This window comes from Saccostrea cucullata, unplaced genomic scaffold (genome assembly GCF_032062105.1).
Source record: "Saccostrea cucullata isolate Sc308-1 unplaced genomic scaffold, CSIRO_AGI_Scuc_v1 ctg31, whole genome shotgun sequence".
NCBI lineage: Eukaryota > Metazoa > Mollusca > Bivalvia > Ostreida > Ostreidae > Saccostrea > Saccostrea cuccullata.
Window position 1 is genome coordinate 271030 of NW_026918875.1, and position 19731 is coordinate 290760.

Here is a 19731-nt window from a genome sequence, read left to right on the forward strand (position 1 = left end):
TCGTATGATACACTGTATTAAGAGTGTATACACAGTAAGATTTTGTATTATAATACAAATCTTATAATACAAATCTTACCGTGTATACCGGCCTTAAGAGTATAAGGAAAAGGTCATCCTCCGGGAGGCCGCTGAGTCCCGCTTCCAGGTGGATGGGAAAAGACCTGGACAAAGAGTTCCACCAATTGGAGTGCTGTGTTGTAAGTGCCGGACACGATATGGTAGCATGCGAGAATACATCGATGATAATGCGTCCACACAACATACATAAGTTATTCTTCGTTACACAGAAGTTACACTTACTGGAAAAGGACATGGCCATCACTGACATATAATTTTTTTCTGTTATGAATCGGGACTTTGCAGGATTTATTTCATATATTTAGTTTAATATTAAACAGAGGTTGAAATCCTAAAGGCTATCATGCATTTGGAAAACATCATCATTTTTGTACATGTATATAGATTATGCATCCCTTAATGATAATAATACATTTAATAGATACACAGCAGCTTTTAACCTTTATTAGCAAACATAACTATAAATCTGCACGTATCACCCCATTTCTTGGCTAAGTGACCAAATGATTTATTTTAATCCCTCCTCTGTACCATTAGTCACAGTTCAGAGAACAATCGGACATGGAGGGGGACACTTGACATTTTTCTCGACTGACACTCGATCGCAGTCGTCCACGAGGATATATAAATAATGCTGACTACTTTCTTTTGGTCGTGAGTATCTTGTTTATACACGACTGCAGATACAGAGTGTGTTTCTGAAGATAAGACGAACCAGAGTAACCCCCCGCCTACACACACAGAGAGAAACGAGCCCCTCTTCCAGATCTCTGGCTGTATTTTTCGAGGGACGTGTAAAAATGAGCGACGGTCCGATTCTCATTCGTTTGAGGAGAAACCAGTCGGGATCACAGTGGGGATTTCGTATGCAGGGGGGATACGACCAGGGATCATGTTTATATATTCAGAAGGTAAGTACAAATTTGATTAGGAGATGCGCTATATGCTCTTTCAGAGAGAAGCCGAGGAAACAACCTTGCTTCGTAGATAAGTTTTAATTTGTTTCACAGTGAATTTTTCTTTTTAAAAGAAAAAAAATCAAATATATTTCTTAAAATGCACATTAACACCTGCTTCCCCCACAATGCACCCCGTTGACATGGAAATTGCATGTTTTTCTTTACATGTCAATGTCATTCGAAGACATTGACCTGATTGAAAACAGAGGCCTAGGAAGAGGTTCCTATGGGGACTAAAACTCGTAAAAACACTCAAGACTCAGCATCGTAAGCCCGTGTGTTTATATTACTCCAGATATCTTTCAGAATTGCCTGCTGATAATAAATATCTTCATCTGTGTATATCGGTATTTTGATAAGCTCTTTCGCAAATTGGTTTCATGTTCAACAAGTAGCTTCATATGCTGAGGTGGTATCTGGATCAAACAGGTTGAAGGGTGGCTTGGAATTTTGGTTTGCTTCCAATTTGTTCTCACAGATGATATTCTAATGAATATTTAATGAGGGTTAAAAGATGCCATTTATCATTTTTTATTGTATTAAGAGTGCCAGCTTCGGGAAGCACTAATATTGAAAGAAATAAGACTGTGATATAAAGTTAAAACGACTTTAAAGATATTACCAATTTAAGGACCATCTAAAGGGAAGAGAGGAGATAGGGTCGAATTCACTTTTTAGCAAAATGTAAATAAATTAATTTTCAATTGTTTGGATTAAAGTTAAATACAATTATGTTTGTTAAATATCAAATTTTCTATTTTAAAAAAGATCAATCAAAGTGCTCCATAAACTATGATAGCCATTTAAAACAGTTAAATACCCCCGTCCTAACTCCCACCCCCTTTTTCTAGAAACGGCACTAAGAATTGTAGTATCACCTTGAAATATGGTCATATGAAAGAATTCGTACTTAAGCATTATCTTTCTACATAACAATTCACGGTAATGCACTTCAACCACTTTGGACAGACACACTTGAATATATAAAATAAACAATTCTACAATGAATTGAAAATAACGGACGTATGTTTTTTGAGTGTTATTACTAACCATTTAACTTGGAAAGTCCCAAAGGAAATGCGTAGAATTCAACACGTACACCATACAGTTTTTCGATTGAAAAAAAAAAACATGTATAGGCACGTAGCCCCCCCCCCCCCCCCTCCGTAATAAAACTTCTTTAACTTAGAACTTAGTTTGTTTCTTTCTTTTAAAAGATTTTTTTCAAGCACTTCTACAGGACTCTCAATCAATATGCCCCTATAATAAAAGATTCGGGGTCTATAGTTTTTGCCTTGTCTCTCCGTCTGCCAGCCCATAGCCTTGCCAATAACTTGATAGTTTATTGTCATATTTCACAAGTGTGTTTCTTGTGACAAGATTTTCCTTTGGGTACTAGTAAAAACATCTTTGACCTCTTGACCTTAAATTTTAACCCTGCCCATAACTTTTTATTGGCTAAAGCTATGGCTTTCATATTTCACTTTGTATTTCTTGTGACAAGACTTTCCTTTGGGTAACAACATCTTTGACCTCTTGACCTTAAATATAACCTTGGGCGTATAACTTTTGAACAGCCGTGTTAGGGCCTTCATACTTCATGTGTATTTATGGTGACAAGACCTTTTCATTTAATATAAAATATTTTTTTTACCTTTACCATTTAAAAAAAAACCCTAGCCTTAACTTTTTGAACAATTAGAACTAGGGCTTTCCTATTTCACTGCTTTATTCCTTATGACCAGACATTCCGCTGAATACCAACAGTTTTGACCTTTGTACCTTGGAGTTTGACCAACTTTTGAAAAAAAAAAACATTTGCCATATATATAGCTTTTGAACAGTTGATAGCTAGGTGCTCAGGCTCTTATAGTTCACCTGTGTATTTATTATAAAAAAGTCTTCCCTTTGGTCTTGGTTTAGCATTTTGGCACACATGAAAAAATTCTTAAACGTTAGCCATAAAGTTTGAATGGTTGATGCTTGGGCTTTCATACAAATATATTCATTTACACAAATCCTTTCTTTGAGTTACAGCAGGTTTGATTTTTTTTACCTTGACCTTGTTTCAGGTTTGATTTTTTTACCTTGACCTTGTTTCAGGTTTGATTTTTGTTTAGCTTGACCTTGTTTCAATATTTTGCAGATTGTTAATTCATTGATAAGGCTAACGGTGTGTTTTTTAAAAACTTGTACCGATTATGGAGTTGACTGTGGTACTGTTGTGTTGGTAATAATAGCTAGTATATTGCCTTCCCACAACATAATAAAAAATCTTACTTAGGTCGGCATTTTCTGTAAATGCACTTTCAAATAGATTACCACATGTAGCTATTGGAAGAACGAGTGTGATGCATTATTTTAACACCTATAAATGAATTATCGGTAAATCCATTATCCCGTAATTCAGTACACCTGAAAAGTAAGCAGAAGTAAGCTGAAGCTTTGTTTAACTGATAGGAATATTACAATAAGCGGTAACGAATAAAGATCGTCCCACGTCGCACAAGGCAGTACTCTAGCTCTCAGTGATTTATTTGTCTAAATTAATGTCTTCTACCTATATTCCTGCATGAAGTTTGTCTGCGAGAGAGATGAGTTTTTTCCTTGGCTGTAACATGTGAAGTTGAAGGCTGTCTAGCTTGTTCAGCGCGTCGGCTTACAAGATGTGAATGTCACTCTCGACTTCACCTAAACCTACTAACAGACAGCTTTCTGCATCTGTATGAAATCAGTGTTTATGTAGGCCAACTGACAAGGATTTACTGTAAACAATTGACCGAGATGTGAGAAAATAATAATAAAAGATTAAATTACCTTTTATTTTTAATCAACAATACATGTATATTCTTAAGCAAATAAACTACTTGGTTTACACCACGAGCTAGAGGTGAAAATAATTCGTCTTGATGATAGCACGTTATACTCAGATACTGGGGGCCCCTTTTCTGCGTTTAAATTGTATGGCGATTTATAGCGAAGTTTAAACTTTCTCAAATGTAGTCAAATATGTTGGTACCCAAAGTATGATCTTCTCGCAAGAACTACACTTGTGAAATATGAAAGCCCTTTTACCACCTGTTCAAATGCTTTGATCAAGATTTAAGTTTTTTAATAGTAGGTCAAAGGTCAAGGACAAGGGTTAAAGTTGTTGGTATCTAAAGGAAGACCTTGTCAAAAGGATTATATACTTGAAATAAGAAATCGCTAGCCTAATTGTTCAAAAGTTATGGCCAGGGTCCTTAGCCCTAACTGTTCAAAAGTTATGTACAAGGTTAAAGTTAGAGATAGGTCAAACTCAAAGTCAAATGTTTGGTATCCAATGGAAGGTCTTGTCAAAAGGATTACATGTGTGAAGTGTAGAAAGCACTAACACAAACTGTTCAAAAGATATGGCCAAGGTTAAAGTTGGGTAAAACTTTGCAAAACTGGATCAGAATCCAAGGTCAAATTTGATGGTACCCAAAGAAAGGTCTTGTCAAAAAGAATACTAGTACATACACATGTGAAATATAAAAGCCATAGTCTCAATCAATCAAAAATTATGGGTGAGGTTCAAGTTTTGCGGACAAACAGATCAACAGACAAAACAGACAGACAGACGGACGGACAGGACAAAAACTATATACCCTCGAATCTTCGATTACGAGGGCATGAAAAATGTCCACACATCAGTGCATAGGCGTCGGGACCGGGGGAGTGGCTAGAGGAGGGCCCACTTTTTTTTGCAAAGATAGACATGATATAGGGATTGAAAATTGGGTTTACCTTTTTTGTTGTTTTAGCCCCCCCCCCCGCTCCCCCAGCCCCTTTCAATTAGCCACCCCACTTTCAATTTGCTTCCGACGCCTATGCAGTGAATACAATACAATGCCTTTGTGCATTGTATTGCATGTCGATCATCCACTAAATGTACATAGTGTAAAGCAAAATGAATTGATCTCTGATCACAGAATATTGATGGCTAAGAGATAACATAAAATTGCTAAACAAGATGTTTGTGAAACAGTGATGACCCCGTGTGACTGCATATGTCGAGGGTTAAAGTTTCTCAAGTATTCAAAAGTCAAGGTAAAGAGATCAAAAATGTTGTTACTCAAAGAAAGGTCTTGTTATGCTCCCGTAAACGAAGTATCTGGGTATATAGTTTTTGCCATGTCCGTCCGTCCGTTTGTCTAGCTGTCTGTCTGTTTGTCCGCAAAAACTTTAACATTGCCATATAGCTTTCATATTTCATAGGTGTATTCCTTGTGACAAGACCCTTTTTTGGATACAAAATTCGACCTCTTACCCTGGCCTTGGACTTTGACTTACTTTTACAAAATAATCCATACTTTAACCTTGACCATAACTTTTGAACAGTTGAAGCTAACTCTTTCATTCTTCATATGTGTATTCACTTTGACAAAGCTGTTCAGTGGGTGTAAATGTTTTTGACCTGACCTTGACCCTAGAGTTTGACCCACATTTTAAAAACTTTTACGTTGGCCGTGACTTTTGAACAGTTAGAGCAAGGGCTTTCATATTTCACAGGTTTATATCTTGTATCAATACCTTCCTTTTGGGTAACATTGTTTTTTACATTGACCTTGGATTTTGACTTGCATTTACTTTTGACCTTGACCTTGGATTTTGACTTGCATTTGAAAAACATCAATCTTCGCCATAAGCTGCATGCCATACGGGGGCATCGGTGTTTCACAAACACATCTTGTTCACATCTCTAACCAATCAAAAAATATAGGCAATTGCAAGTTAAACTTTTTTTTCGGAAAAAAAACAACACACAGACAGACGGACGAGCAGGTCAAACCTTTATACCCCGACTCTTCTGAAAAATATCACAGTAATCGCCAAACAAAAGTCTAATAGTTGGGAACTGTAGTAGGATCTCGGACTCTGATCAAAGGTACTGTTTGAATAATCATTTTATAGTATATATATTTGAATTTTCTCTCGTTAGGTTAGCCCCAAGAGTATCGCTTACAAAAGCGGACTCCGTGTAGGAGATGGAATTCTCCGGATAGGGAACACACCAGCACAATACTTAAACCACCAAGACGCCAAGATGGAGATTATCCGAGCCGGAAATGAACTAGATTTTGTCGTTCAGAGGTGAGTACAAGAGTTTTCAATGACAACTGAAAATGTGCAACTAGGAGTTTTAGCTAATGCTGTCCATTACAAGAGGATGACCACTGCAACCTTTGCTAAAAAATCTTGTCTGACGCCCATTGGTTTCCAGAGACCATGTTTTATTCGAAGGTCTCGAACACTGCTTATTTTCATGTTGTATTACATCAAAGATCTGTACAACTTAACTTTTTAAAATCTGAATTATAAACTATAGCTGTACTGATTTGATTCCAGGAATGTGGTTGACTTGGGACAAGGTGATCACGTGGACGCTCCGTCATTTCCTGTAAATGAATCCAGCCAATCAACAGTCGAGGAAGAATCCACAGCTTATCGTGGATACACTAACCCTAACGTACAATCCAGATCTTTTAAAATCCTACAACAGTCCCTCAACTATTCCGAAGCTACAGGTATCACCAGAACATTTGGAAACCATATTCTGATTCATAAATTTGCATGGGGGAGAATAAAAATATTTATATTCTCAAGTCTTTTGAAGCTGCGGGTATCAGTTGCATGCGGTGGATAAAGATATATCGACAACAGTCCTTGTACTTTTCTAAAGCTACATGTACCGTCGGTGAGACCGTTGGAAATCAAACATACATAAACTTGCATGAGGTATCGAGCTATTCGAGCACTAGCTGCAGATCTGTAGCTCTCCGAAAAAAATATATTGATAGACCGGTCTATCAATATATTTTTTCGGAGAGCTACGGATCTGCAGCTATTCGAGCACATAGATATGTTTCAATTTGTAGTCTGGTTCCTACTAGGAATGTTCATCAATAGTTTAAGGTTATCAGTATGTTCAACAAACCGTTTTTAGTGGTGCAAATGCCTACTTAGCTCATTTTTTGCAGGAGAAATTCAACAGAAATTGCGAATTTTAAATTAATGTGATACACGTATACGTACATACTATGCAAGAAGACCAACGTATTTTCCTCTCGAGACATCTTGATGTCATGATTGAAAATTTGCAATATGACATAGAAATTCGAGTAAAAACAACTTGTTTTATATTCATATTTGGATAAAAAACGATAATATTTCTGCTTCTTCAAATATGAGCTGAAAACAGCTGAAAAAGGGGTTTCGGTTACTCTGTTTCCTTATACAACTAGCCTCTTTGGAAGAAGGTACAATATACATATACAACAATTCTCGGGTAACCTTGGACTTTCAGTAAGCGTGGCATGCATTCTCGACGTTACATAATTAGCATCAGAAATTTACACAGATTTCATTCACTGTTGAAATATACAGTACATGGGATAGAAATTCGGGCAAATGTCAACTAGTGTATCGAATAACCAATAACATTGTCTCGTCTGGCACAGAGGTGGAGCTTAAGTCGTCCCATCGTTGTCAACATCAATTAAAAGGTCCTGATGTTATTACATGTAATTTTTTAACCAATGAGAATCTATTCGCCTTTTGACAGGCGGTAAATATGTAGAGCCAAGAATGTCACGCCTTACCAAAAGTCCAAGCTTAATTGAGAAATGTCCTAATTCAAGCAAAATATCACGTGCGAAAGCGTCACAAAACCGCTTTTTAGCTGGTGCCTAAAATGATGACACGGGATAATGTTACGTTTTACAATTTAAAAATCTTAACAGCATAGCAACATAACCCAAAACTGTTTACTGGTAACTTTTCTTCAAAGCGTTTCCTCGGACGTTTGAATATGTTTCGGAGCTCTTGAAATTAAACTTACACAAAAGTATATCCGTTCGACCTTTAGATTTGCAATTATTTACACGTGTAATCATATCCTTATTGATACATTGAAAGAGGACAAAATAACTCCTTAAACCAGAGTTTCGTTTCTTTGTTGTTTAACTTTTTTTCGAAAATTATTCACTCAAATGGAGACACCATCATTTGCCGGTGGAGGGCTGCAATGTTTTACTTCTTACTCAGAACTCAGGGTCATTAAGTTATGGGGGATCTTTTTCGTGCCAACGCATACCGGTATATTGCGACAAGGGACCTCGGTTTATACGGTCTCGCCTGAAGGACCTGAAATGGATTCGAACCCGCGACTGTAGAGTAGAAAATTCTCAGGACACGTTTGTTAAAAAATATATACATGTATCAATTAACAACACTTTTCCCCTACAGCACACTAATTCGTATAACTTTTTTTATGATGTCTGAATATGTTTCCTATTTCTCTACTGACGCTTTCGCACATCCTCTACATTCATTCTGTTAACTATAGGTTGTTTTATGTATTCGACACTAATATTGCATGAGTCTATCTCTAGTGTGTACTCAGACAAGGCCCTGTTTTACAGGTGGTTGCTCCTCTCCGGCGGAGACCGCCAATCAACAGGTGTTTTCCCTCAGTGACTTGTTACACTTCGTAGACTGTATGTATAGCATTTTATATAGGATATTGCCAATATTATATAATTGCATGCGTTGAACTCGCACCTCTGTTTTCTACTGTTAATTCTGTTTTTCCCTTTCACAGCTTTCTAATCTTGCTTCCCTTATCGTGTTATTTTCGGGGTTTTGAAATGGCGTGCAATTGTTTTATGCGAAATTTGTCTTTCTTTTCAGATTAATGAAACGTAAGGTCGTATTCTCATATCCATCTCCAACAACAGTTTCCAAAAATCATACACTGGATATTTCCAGTCTAACTGCGGATCAATCCTATTTTTACTGCCAGAATAAACCAAATGCTACTGACCGACCTATCGCCTGAATCGACCTATACGCAAACAATTTGTCTCAGCAACCACAATGATTTACGTGTGACTTTCCAGACTACCCCCTTCAGTAAATCTTTGTCTTTTTGGCACAAGTGTTGTGTCTGTCCATGACCCCCCTTGTTGTAGTTTTGTGTATTTTTATTTTTTTGACCTTTCATTTCTTTGTTTGTTGTTCTTGATAATGGTTTGCCAATATCGTTGTATCATTATTGTTATGAATATTGTGATGTAATTATAATTTGATATTTATACACGAGATTTATATTTGTACAATTTCAATGTATCTTTTTTGGAGAGTTCGTGTATATTTGTGCAAATAAACAAGAAAAATGAGGATGTTATCTTGTAATTATTACTGGGTAGTCGTCCTCGATTTGGCAGCATGACAAAGTTTAATGTCTGGAGACTGCGGCAGTTGCGCCCATTATTTACTGCTGTAGGGTACACAATATAATCCGTACAACGTTAACAGAGCAATGAATTCACAAAAACTATGCTAATGGATAGGTGTATTTGGATAGATAATCTTTGCAAGTTTCTGATCAAAAAGTAGAGTTTGCATCTGTATAACCTCTTGGATTTGATGGGATCAATACTCCTTGAAAAATTTCTTGTCGGTTTACCTTTTCCAACATACATTCTGTATTTCTTTTATGTGACACGTCCTCATTATCAAATTAAGGTTCATAAACCCTCTGCACACTCATATGATATGTAGCTTGAATCTTAATGATATCCCAAAAGAAATGTATTTTATAAGTAAAAATCATTCAAATATAGCATAGATTGCGGGGCAAAATTGGACAAAAACGACACTTCAACTTGGCAAATCTATAAAGGAATAATAGACATTTATGTCCGTAAGAGTTATCTCTCTTATCTGAGTATCAATGAACCTTAATGGATATCATAACACACATTAACGTCATCCAGAAATTTAAATTTTCTGAGCTTTCTTGTGAAAAACAATGAAAGAATATTCTTTTGAAATTTTTATTGCGCATATATGTAAACTCCCCCACTACTGTCACCCCCATTTACGATAACTTCGTATTCATTGGAGTTCATTTATTGACTACCACGGTAGTAAACTTTTATTGGCCCAGGAACATGAAATGCCCAGTCCCCCCTTCCCTGGCAAATAGAAATGAGCTGAAAATCCTTATAATATGCTCTGTTTATAGATAAATTCTTCATAATACCACCACTGTCTTGAAAAGAAGGCGCCGGGGGAGGGGGGGGGGTCATAGTAAAGGGGGTGTTCGTCTGTCTGTAACCCTTTGTTGTACCCATCTCTTATCCGAAACTTCTCTTATACCACTGAATGAAATTTAACAATACTTTTCAAAGACTCTTTATCACACAGTGTCATTGTGCACCTCCTGTTTAACTTGGGGGGGGGGGGGGTTAGTGGCCAACTTTTTCAAAAGCAAGTTACTTTCAATTCCATCAATGAACATTTCCTATAGTAAAGGTAATGTTAGCTGTGATTTTGTTCTTCATTAAAAACCCATGGCAAAATATGGACTTTGTCATTATAATCATGTGGGAGACAAGGAGTATCATTTTGTAAGCTAAGTGCTCACAGTACCTCTAGGTTATTAATCAATATGTGTGAAATATGACTTACACACTCCATAAATATAAGCAACAGAAATTTATATAAAAAATAATTATTTATAAATTTATAAATTTATTGTAAGGTTTTCTGTAATTTTTTTTTACAGCATTTTAAAAACAGATATAGTTGTAAAATAAATATACATCACTGGACGGCAATTTCACTTTGCTAGGAATTGCAACAGTCAGACATAAATGCATTCCTTGATAAAGAAGCTTCAAAATATCATTGAAATCCACTATGTACAGTATTTGTCAAAACAACACTGTGATGAAGATCTACTAGAAAAATGTCAACTTGTCAAGAGTCCATGCAATAGCTTGCACATAAATATATACATGCAATATACAACTAGTGCATATATTACATGCTTCAAATACATGCATTAACACATTCATGCATGTGCATTAAAATGAATACACAAAAATGTCAGTTTCTTTTAGTTTTGTTGGCCTTTAAACCCTGAAGCAGAAAAACTAATGTTATGTGTAAGATGAGGGACTAGGGGAGGGGAACCAGATTTTCCTTGGCCCACTTCTTCATCGTGCGGATAATGTACTCCACCTGTGGATTACTGGTGTTACGCAGCATGTTGATCACATCTCTCAAGGTGTCCCTAAAAAGTACAATATTTAAAATCATCATGCTTTACCACACCAGCGCCACGACACAACGAAAACATAAAGGGAGATAACCAAGGAGAAAATGGTAAGTCATAAAACACCTAAAGGTAATGTGTTAAGTTATAAAATGAAGTAGTGTCCACTTATTACCTAATTTATTAGTACTACATGTAATACAGAAAGCTTGAGTAAGTGTTGTGTTTAAAGGTGTTTCTATTGTAATAACCCTAAATTGAAACTGTTTTTAAGGTAAAAAATTTAATTAAGCATTGCATTAGCAATCTGCATTATTTATATTGATGTTTAATGGCCAATGTGATTATTTTGTCCAAGATATGTTTTATTTTTGAATTCACAAAAAATTCCTTAATAACAAATTAAATATACAAATATATTAATTACTAGTTTCTTTTTTTCTTCTTAAAAAGAATGTTTTTGTTTATAGTGGTTTAATATATCTCTTGCAAATACACATTTTCACACAGCTATTAAATTAGATTTTTAGTTCCACTAACTGAAAACTATTGAATATTATATGGTTGTTCATTGTACCTGACTACTTTTTCTATTGCAATTCTGAGTATAAGCATGCATAAATAATCCATATTAATATTCATCCTGTAAACTAAATCACAAACACACCATACCCACAAATGTTTATCAAAATCTCTAAACTATTAAAACCATTTCTTTTGTTTGGAAAAAAGAAATTGAACCAGAAATGATCAGCATTCATGGTCATATATTCACAACATAAAATTATTTTTAAAAAAGTGTGCTTGAACAACAATTAAACAAGAAAGATGGAGCATGCCTATTTAAAAAAAAAATTATCCAATAACAGAGTCGTTGATTTAGGGTTGTATGTTGACTTGATTGTCACGAGCCCACTTTTTCATGGTGCGAGTTATGTATTCAACTTGGGGGTTGCTAGTGTTTCTGAGTAATTGAACAACTTCCTGTAATTTGTCTCTGCAGAAAAAAGAAAATATTAATCTTACGTTTTCTGTTTAAAATTTTTTTCTATTGAATTTTGGGTCAAAATATAGACTGAATCAGAAGTTTTCACACTAATGATTGATAAACAATTTTTACATGGAAAACTTCAAAAGACAAAGCAAGATCATATGCAAATTCAATAGAAATTGAATCAAGTTTTCAGATGCATAAGTAGAATAAGCATGAACTGACTCTTAAAACAGCAAAATGTACAGTAGCAAAAAAAATTGTATTCACTGTACAGTAGTTACCACATATTACAAAGCCACAGTTATTTACCAGAACACCACAAACAGTGAATATTTCAGTGATTTATTGTAATCGGTGATGCATATTAGCCTAATGATATGAGGTGCATCTTGCACATACATGTAGAATCCTTCATATTTTTGTCAAACTTCCCTAATTTCAGTGTTTACAAAGAAAGCAGATATCCCCCCCTCCCCAGAAGAGATTGATAACCATTGAGGGTGGGGACTCTTACCTGGGCTCATGCCCTGCAATGATCATCTGAAACACGCCCACACAGGCCCCTCGCTTTCCCTCCCAGTACTCGGGATTGGGGTCCAATCTCTCCAGAACATCAAAGGCTTTGGCAGCATAGTAAAACTGTCCCATCTATGAAACAACATTATATCATAAAATAATACCTAATATACCTTTTAATTTCAATAAAACTTTTATAAAATTAGTATTTGGGAACAACATCTACATCTTTGTAGTAACAATTTGAACTTGTTTGTTGGATAAATTACCTTATAGCAGTCATTTGCTATTAGCTGAAGCAGACTGAAAGATTCCCCAGATGTCTCCATTTTCAGGTATAACTCCCAAGCCAGACGGGACTTCCTGTTCATTATGTCTTAAAAACAAATTATTACTGAATTAATAAATTTATATATATCAACATAATACCATGCTCTATGAAATATAAAATATGATTGTCTCTAAACAAAAGCTATATTTATAAATTTTCTTTTTACAATTTACATTAAAAAACATACATGTATATGTACATCTAAAAAAGCATTCCTGTTTAATATACAGTACAATATTATATTCCTAAAGGTACTTACAAACTCGGGCTAGCCAGCTCAGATAGGTATAATCATTCTTAATCTTGTCACTCTGGATCAGCATGAAAACCTGTAACCCAGAGTACAACTATAATGTGTCCTGACAAGTTTGAGCCAACCATAAAACTAAATCAAAACAAACACTACTTAATACGGGAAATGTTAGATAATTAATGTTTTATCTCAGCCTGTGAATCTAATCAAGAATCAATTTATATCACCTACCCCCTTCCAAATTAGTATAATTCAGGTACTAGTTATACAAAGTGCAAGAGCTCTTACCTCTTCTGCTTCTTTGAAATTCCCAACCGCAGCTTTGGCTTGAGCATAATTAAAGTTAAAGCTGTCATCATTGTAAAAGTAGCTCTGTAAAGGTAAAGTTCACACACTATAAAACAGCTGCGTTTTCAAATTTGAAACTTAAACTACATTTGTGACACGATAGTGGTGTTTTTCTTTGAAGTTTACTGTTCTGTATTAGTAATACAGAACGGGACTGTGGTGGGCGGAGCTACATGTACTTTCCGTTCTGTATTAGCCCTGGATACAGTATTGTATTTGCCAACTATTCTGTATCTAAAATACAGCACAGTCAAAATAAGTCTGATTCAATTTAGCAAAAGCACGTACAAATAGTAAATGCTGATGTTTTCCTATTATAATTTTGGAGAAATACCCAGTATTTTCCTGAGAATGTAAAATGTCAAAATTTCTCAATCACTTTGTAAAAACTTATTCCACACAGAATCTACACATAATTTCGATCCAACGTAAAATGAAAATTCGCAATAACGGAAATCATCCTCTGTACGTAATTTCGATCCAAACGAAACGGAAAATTCGCAATAACGGAAAACATCCACTCTCCTCGTGCAAAATCATTCAAGTCCATTTTTTCCACGTTTTCATTTTTTAAAATCCTTCTCGCTGACGACAGCCACACATCTCTTTCATTTCGTTTTCAATGTTGCAATTCAATTTGAAAATAAAATCCGTAACATCAAATTAAATCCTGTTTTTGTTAATATTTAAAGATAAATCTCCATCTACAGTAGATCATAACAATGACGGATAAATCCTCCAATTTATCCATTAAACTGACTATCAGACCCCGTTAAATTGTCAAAACTAATTTGACCGAATTTTACGTTTTATGGAAATATATATGATACTTCAGAACTCTGGCGGAAGTTTGGATGCTGCAAAGTTATAAAGTGGGCGGAGCTACTTTTGATTGAACTCGACAGGCTTTCCACCCCCAAAACAGAAAGAATACATATAAGACACATATTTGCAAAGTACATATATTTCTATAGATATATTTCACTTTATACCAAGTCTTGCATGAAATTAGTGAAAATAGATTTTGACTGGTACTCACTTTAATTGAGTTCAGATAGATAAGGACATCCTCAAACTGCTTTAACAGAAAGAAACATGAGGACATGCACTGTCGACCAGGAATAGTATCTGATAAAGAGAAAAAAATGACACTTTGAAAAACATCAAAATAGAGTGCATTAAGATACTGTGCCAGGTCATTGATATAAAATGTAAAAAGTTTCTAAAATTAAATAAAATATATAAATGAGACTTTGTACATGCAAAGAAAGAAATGTTAACAGATGAAATTTGAAAACATACATAGATCACTAAGGATAATATCTGTTTAAGAAATAAGATTAAAACTGAATGGATCATTAACAACCCAAATGGTCAGAGTATGTGAATTCAAACAAGAGGCCCATGGGCCACATCGCTCACCTGAGAAGCTTTGACCATTCTGTTCTTTACCAGATTTCACCCTTGTTATACATAAGACTGATCATAATTTAGACATTTTGAAATCTACACTACCCCATGATCCTTCCATGGGCACATATGTTTCAGCTTTTTTGGCCCAGTGGTTCCTGAGAAGAAGATTTTCAAAGATTTTTCCTATATATTTCTATGTAAAACTTTGATTCCCTATAATGGCCCCGCCCTTCAGAATTTAGAATTTACACTACCCCAGAATGCTTCCACATAAGCTTCACTTTTTCTGGCCCAGTGGTTCTTGAGAAGAAAATTTTCAAAGATTTTTCCTATATATTTCTATATAAAACTTTGATTCCCCATTGTGGCCCCGCCCATGAACAATTTAGAATCTACATTATACCAGGATGCTTACATAAGTTTCAGCTTTTCTGGCCCAGTGGTTCTGAGAAGAAGATTTTCAAAGATTTTTCCTATATATTTCTATATAAAACTTTGATTCCCCATTGTGCTCTCTCTGAATCTACATTATACCAGGATGCTTCCACATAAGTTTCAGCTTTTCTGGCCCAGTGGTTCTTGAGAAGAAGATTTTCAAAGATTTTTCCTATATATTACTATGTAAAATATCTTCCCCTGGGGATCATGATTTGAACAATTTAGAATCTACATTATACCAGGATGCTTCCACATAAGTTTCAGCTTTTCTGGCCCAGTGGTTCTTGAGAAGAAGATTTTCAAAGATTTTTCCTATATATTTCTATATAAAACTTTGATTCCCCATTGTGGCCCCACCCATCCCCCGGGGGTCATTATTTGAACAATTTAGAATCTACATTATATGCTTCCCATAAGTTTACTTTAAAAGATTTTCAAAGATGTGTATATTTCTATGTAAAAACATCATGATTTGAACAATATACACTATACAAAGCTTTTCTGGCCCAGTGGTTCTTGAGAAGAAGATTTTCAAAGATTTTTCCTATATATTTCTATATAAAAATTCCCCATTGTGGCCCCGCCCTTCCCCCGGGGGTCATGATTTGAACAATTTATATCTACACTACCCCAAGATGCTTCCACATAAGTTTCAGCTTTACTGGCCCAGTGGTTCTTGAGAAGAAGACCCCACCCTATTTTTGTCTTTTCTTGATTATCTCCATCCTTGCGAGGGGATATGTCCATTTTAACAATTTAAATTCCCCTTTACCCAAGGATGCTTTGTACCAAGTTTGGCATTGGCCCAGTGGTTCTTGAGAAGAAGTGACCACACCCGACGGACAAAATGTGATCAGAAAAGCTCACTGAGCCTTCGGCTGGGGATAAGAGAGTAAATGTTCTCCTCATCTCTTTCGATGTAAAATAACTTACCACATTCACTGGCTGATCCTCCAACCAACTGGAAATACTGTTGAGCTATTTTGAGATGCTCTCTCTGCAACAACACAAACACTAATTAATGCATTAACATTAGACTGAGGTCTCTGAAAATAGCTCCCTGCCACCTTAAACTACATTTAAATACCACAATGAGAAAGATTCAAAGTATTTTAAATAGAATTCATATTCTACCAAAGCATACTTTCTCACATGAAATATTATGAGTCTATATCCATCAAGCTCGCTAGTGACTTACAGATCCTTGCTCCTGTCCCATGGCAGCATTGACCACACCCTTCAGAATGTATTCCTGTGGGGTGGTGGGCTCCAGGTCCTTGATCAAATTGTAGGCTTCAGCTATGTCATCTGATGGGAAGAGAAACATATTCCGCTATATAGTATGACTATTTTGAAAGTTTTCATGCAAAAAAACTTTGATTCATTTACTTAATTCATGACTACTGAAAAAAATATCTGACATCTTGGCTTACCCTGTTTAAGGTAGTATATGACAAGATTAAGTCTGGCCTCTGGTATGACATCAATAAGAGGAGGCAAAACTTGTAGAGCTCCTTCACCCCCTCTAAACACCACCTACACAGTAATAAAAGAATCATGATAAACTATTTGGGCAAACTTATATGTATATAATTAACTCAATCACAAATACTTACTTCTAAAAAAGCTGACAAGTGGTAAACAGCTTTAGGAGAAACTATAACATTTGTTCAATTTTTACAAATTTAGTTCTTCAATATTAAATGACAAGCCACTTACTAAATTATGTTTGATGAGATCTCTGGCAAACACAAAAGAGGGAGATGACATTTCTTGAAGACTTTTTAGCTCTGCCTGAAATTGACAATTAGGATTCACATTTCACCATATTTCTGTAAATTTCTGTAAAATTCTTTTTACAACAATCAATGTACTGTGCAGCTGAACCTTGGTATCATAAATTTTGAAATCTATCAATATCTTGAACTCTCAAAGTTTTTTTTTTATCAGTTCCATTGATTTTGAGATAATGAGATTTGATTTATACCAGAAGTATTTATCAACGATTGAAACAAAGTTAACATTAGTTTATAAATACCTTGTCAAGTCCATAAAGAGGGTTAAAGCTAACTCTTACCTCTGCAGCCTTGCCATTGTAGAGTCTGAAATGATTGCAGGCTTTGAGATTGAGAGCAATAGCACTGTCTGGATACTGTTGGAGATAGACTGCTAGAACTTCCTAAACAACACAATGACAAGTACACAAATAAGAGCCGCACTCTTAAGATATGCAAAACTACAGGCACATAAAACTATCAAAGAAAATCATTGAAAAGTATGTAATTCTATAATCAAAATGACAAATAAAACATTAGGACTTATTGTTATGATTACTTCCAAACTATAAGATAAAAAGGCATTGCATATTTTTAAGAAACAAGTTTATCTGTTTTTAATAATATATAACATAAAAAAAAGTTCACTTGCCTGTGATACGTCATAGTAGTCTAATTTGTAATAGCAAAGAGCAACATAAACATTGAGTGCCAGAAAGTCCCTGAAAAAGAAAGTGAAAGTGTTTCAATTTTCAAGCAATGAAATATCAGTTTTCATCATAAGTAACATGTAAATACTGAAATGCTTACAAGTTAATCAACATTGTAATTGAAGTACAGTTGCACTTCATTATTATCTGAAGATTTTTCTCAACAAGTTTGATATCTCCAGGTTTGGCTGTATGTATTACCTGTTGTCTAAGAGTATGCGTTTGTAGATGTCTATAGCCTCCTGGTAATGACTCCGTAGGTAGTGTATGGAGGCCAGAGAGAGCTGATCCTCTATCACGTCCTGGAGATTCTGATGGTGACCCATTAACCTCTTCTCATCCCCAAACTTGTGTGATAAATGAAACAGCAGTCGGTTCTGTAATTTGCTCTTTGGCCCTGATAAAAAAGTTAAAATTTAAGATTTGTAGATGGATTTTTAAAAAAAAAATATATAATGTAAGAAAAGAAAATACTGATAATACAGATTGTTAAGTTTTGTCACCTTTTTGACAAGCATTGTCTGCCTCTGGATACATTCCAAGGAAGAAATAACAACAGGCTAAATTTGTCCAGACATCGGGGTGACAGGCATCACGTTTTGTCATTCTCTCAAACTCCTGCCAATATATACTTTATGTGAGCAAGAAGTACAAATGGTACCTATAAATGTCCATCAAAATTTGCAATATCACTCATAACAAATAAAAAGAATATGATTTAACGCTAGTGGCTTTTAAAATAAAGAACACTACTACCAACCTCCATTGATCTCTTGTAATCTCCCAAATGAAATGCACAGTAAGCAATCCACATGTCTGTCTCCTCATTACCCTTTCCACTGTTTCTATTGAACTAGGAGCAGATAAAATAAATAGCATGATAGCACAGTGACAATTTAAGCTAAACATACATGTATTATTCTTTAATACTAAATCCAGTTGTCTTATTATGTTGATCACTTTTAAATTTACTGACTAATGACAACTACCACAAAATGAAAGGAGCAAAAGTAAAATGGGATAATTTCCCTGCGTTTGTTTATAATAAGAAATGTACTTAAATACTGTGACAAGAAGTTAATATTTATTCTTAAATAAACCTTTAATGGATTAAAAGAGCAGTTTTTTACAGTCTTTTCATTACCTCTAATAGTGTAATTGCCCCTGTGTAGTCTCTGAGAGCTAAAAAGTCTTCAACTTTAGGCATCTGTTTCTTTTTCTTGTTTTCTTTTGCTGGAGTTGTTGAGCCAGGCCCAATGGCCGGCTTTGCTCTTGAGAGCATCTATTGAAAAAAACACACACATTGATTTGAACTGCAGTTACTGGCGCAATAACTATCAAGAAGCGAATGAAAGTGGTAAAATGTTTTCATTTGAATCGAATGTTTGTGTCTCCTTATTGAAAGTCAATTACAGTGCATTACATAATAAAGTGCCCTTTCTTTTAGAACGAAAAGAAATATTTATATTGCAATGTTTTCAGACAACTGGTTACCCATGCTCTGAGACTAGAGTTTTGCTGAAATGGGAATACTAAGACATGTCCTAAAGAATGTTTTTAGATTGTCTTTAGTCTATAAGTGTATTACAGAGGCTCAAAGGGGATGAAATTGTATTTCAAATTGTATCCAATCTTGTGTTGTTTTAGTTTAAGTATATAATTTTCTAATAAACGATTATTACACGCCGAGGCCCCTATGATTTTAGTTCAAAGTTGATTTCAAATACTGTGGTTTCAATAATATTTGTTGAGCACCAATTTTGGAGAAGTTGAAGCGAGGAAGGGGTACAAAATTGTATCCAATATTGTCTTGTTTTAGATTTAAG

At 35.1% G+C, this 19731-nt stretch overlaps 2 protein-coding genes across 3 annotated transcripts in view; one reads left to right on the plus strand and one right to left on the minus strand.

Moving 5' to 3' along the window:
- The first annotated feature begins 697 nt into the window (after positions 1-697).
- On the plus strand, positions 698-9242 carry LOC134273592 (PDZ and LIM domain protein 7-like). Of its 2 annotated transcripts, XM_062755784.1 has the most exons (5): positions 698-992; positions 6004-6155; positions 6411-6589; positions 8486-8560; positions 8754-9242. In XM_062755784.1, exons 1-5 carry the CDS (start codon positions 882-884, stop codon positions 8756-8758), a joined length of 522 nt encoding a protein of 173 aa, XP_062611768.1. In that variant the 5' UTR covers positions 698-881; the 3' UTR covers positions 8759-9242. The 2 variants fall into 2 exon arrangements, with proteins under 2 accessions (XP_062611768.1, XP_062611774.1); XM_062755790.1 differs by lacking the exon at positions 8486-8560 and having other exon boundaries at positions 700-992.
- A 1349-nt stretch (positions 9243-10591) lies between these two features.
- The window catches only part of LOC134273873 (uncharacterized), a 35144-nt gene continuing 26004 nt past the window's right edge, over positions 10592-19731 (minus strand). Inside the window, 16 exon segments of the mRNA XM_062756095.1 lie at positions 10592-11145; positions 12636-12769; positions 12907-13013; positions 13228-13297; positions 13510-13593; positions 14609-14697; positions 16354-16417; positions 16619-16728; positions 16854-16956; positions 17140-17214; positions 17498-17599; positions 17848-17917; positions 18107-18302; positions 18409-18523; positions 18666-18758; positions 19050-19187. Of these exon segments, the coding sequence (XP_062612079.1) occupies positions 11031-11145; positions 12636-12769; positions 12907-13013; positions 13228-13297; positions 13510-13593; positions 14609-14697; positions 16354-16417; positions 16619-16728; positions 16854-16956; positions 17140-17214; positions 17498-17599; positions 17848-17917; positions 18107-18302; positions 18409-18523; positions 18666-18758; positions 19050-19187 (1665 nt within the window). The 3' untranslated portion in view covers positions 10592-11030.

Bases quoted from the DNA above. Each gene is read 5' to 3' on its own strand.
- LOC134273592 (XM_062755784.1), top strand. From the start codon at position 882: ATGAGCGACGGTCCGATTCTCATTCGTTTGAGGAGAAACCAGTCGGGA. The intron at 6,156-6,410 runs GTGAGTACAAGA...ATTTGATTCCAG, and splicing joins CTAGATTTTGTCGTTCAGAG to GAATGTGGTTGACTTGGGAC. The intron at 6,590-8,485 runs GTATCACCAGAA...CCTGTTTTACAG, and splicing joins CAACTATTCCGAAGCTACAG to GTGGTTGCTCCTCTCCGGCG.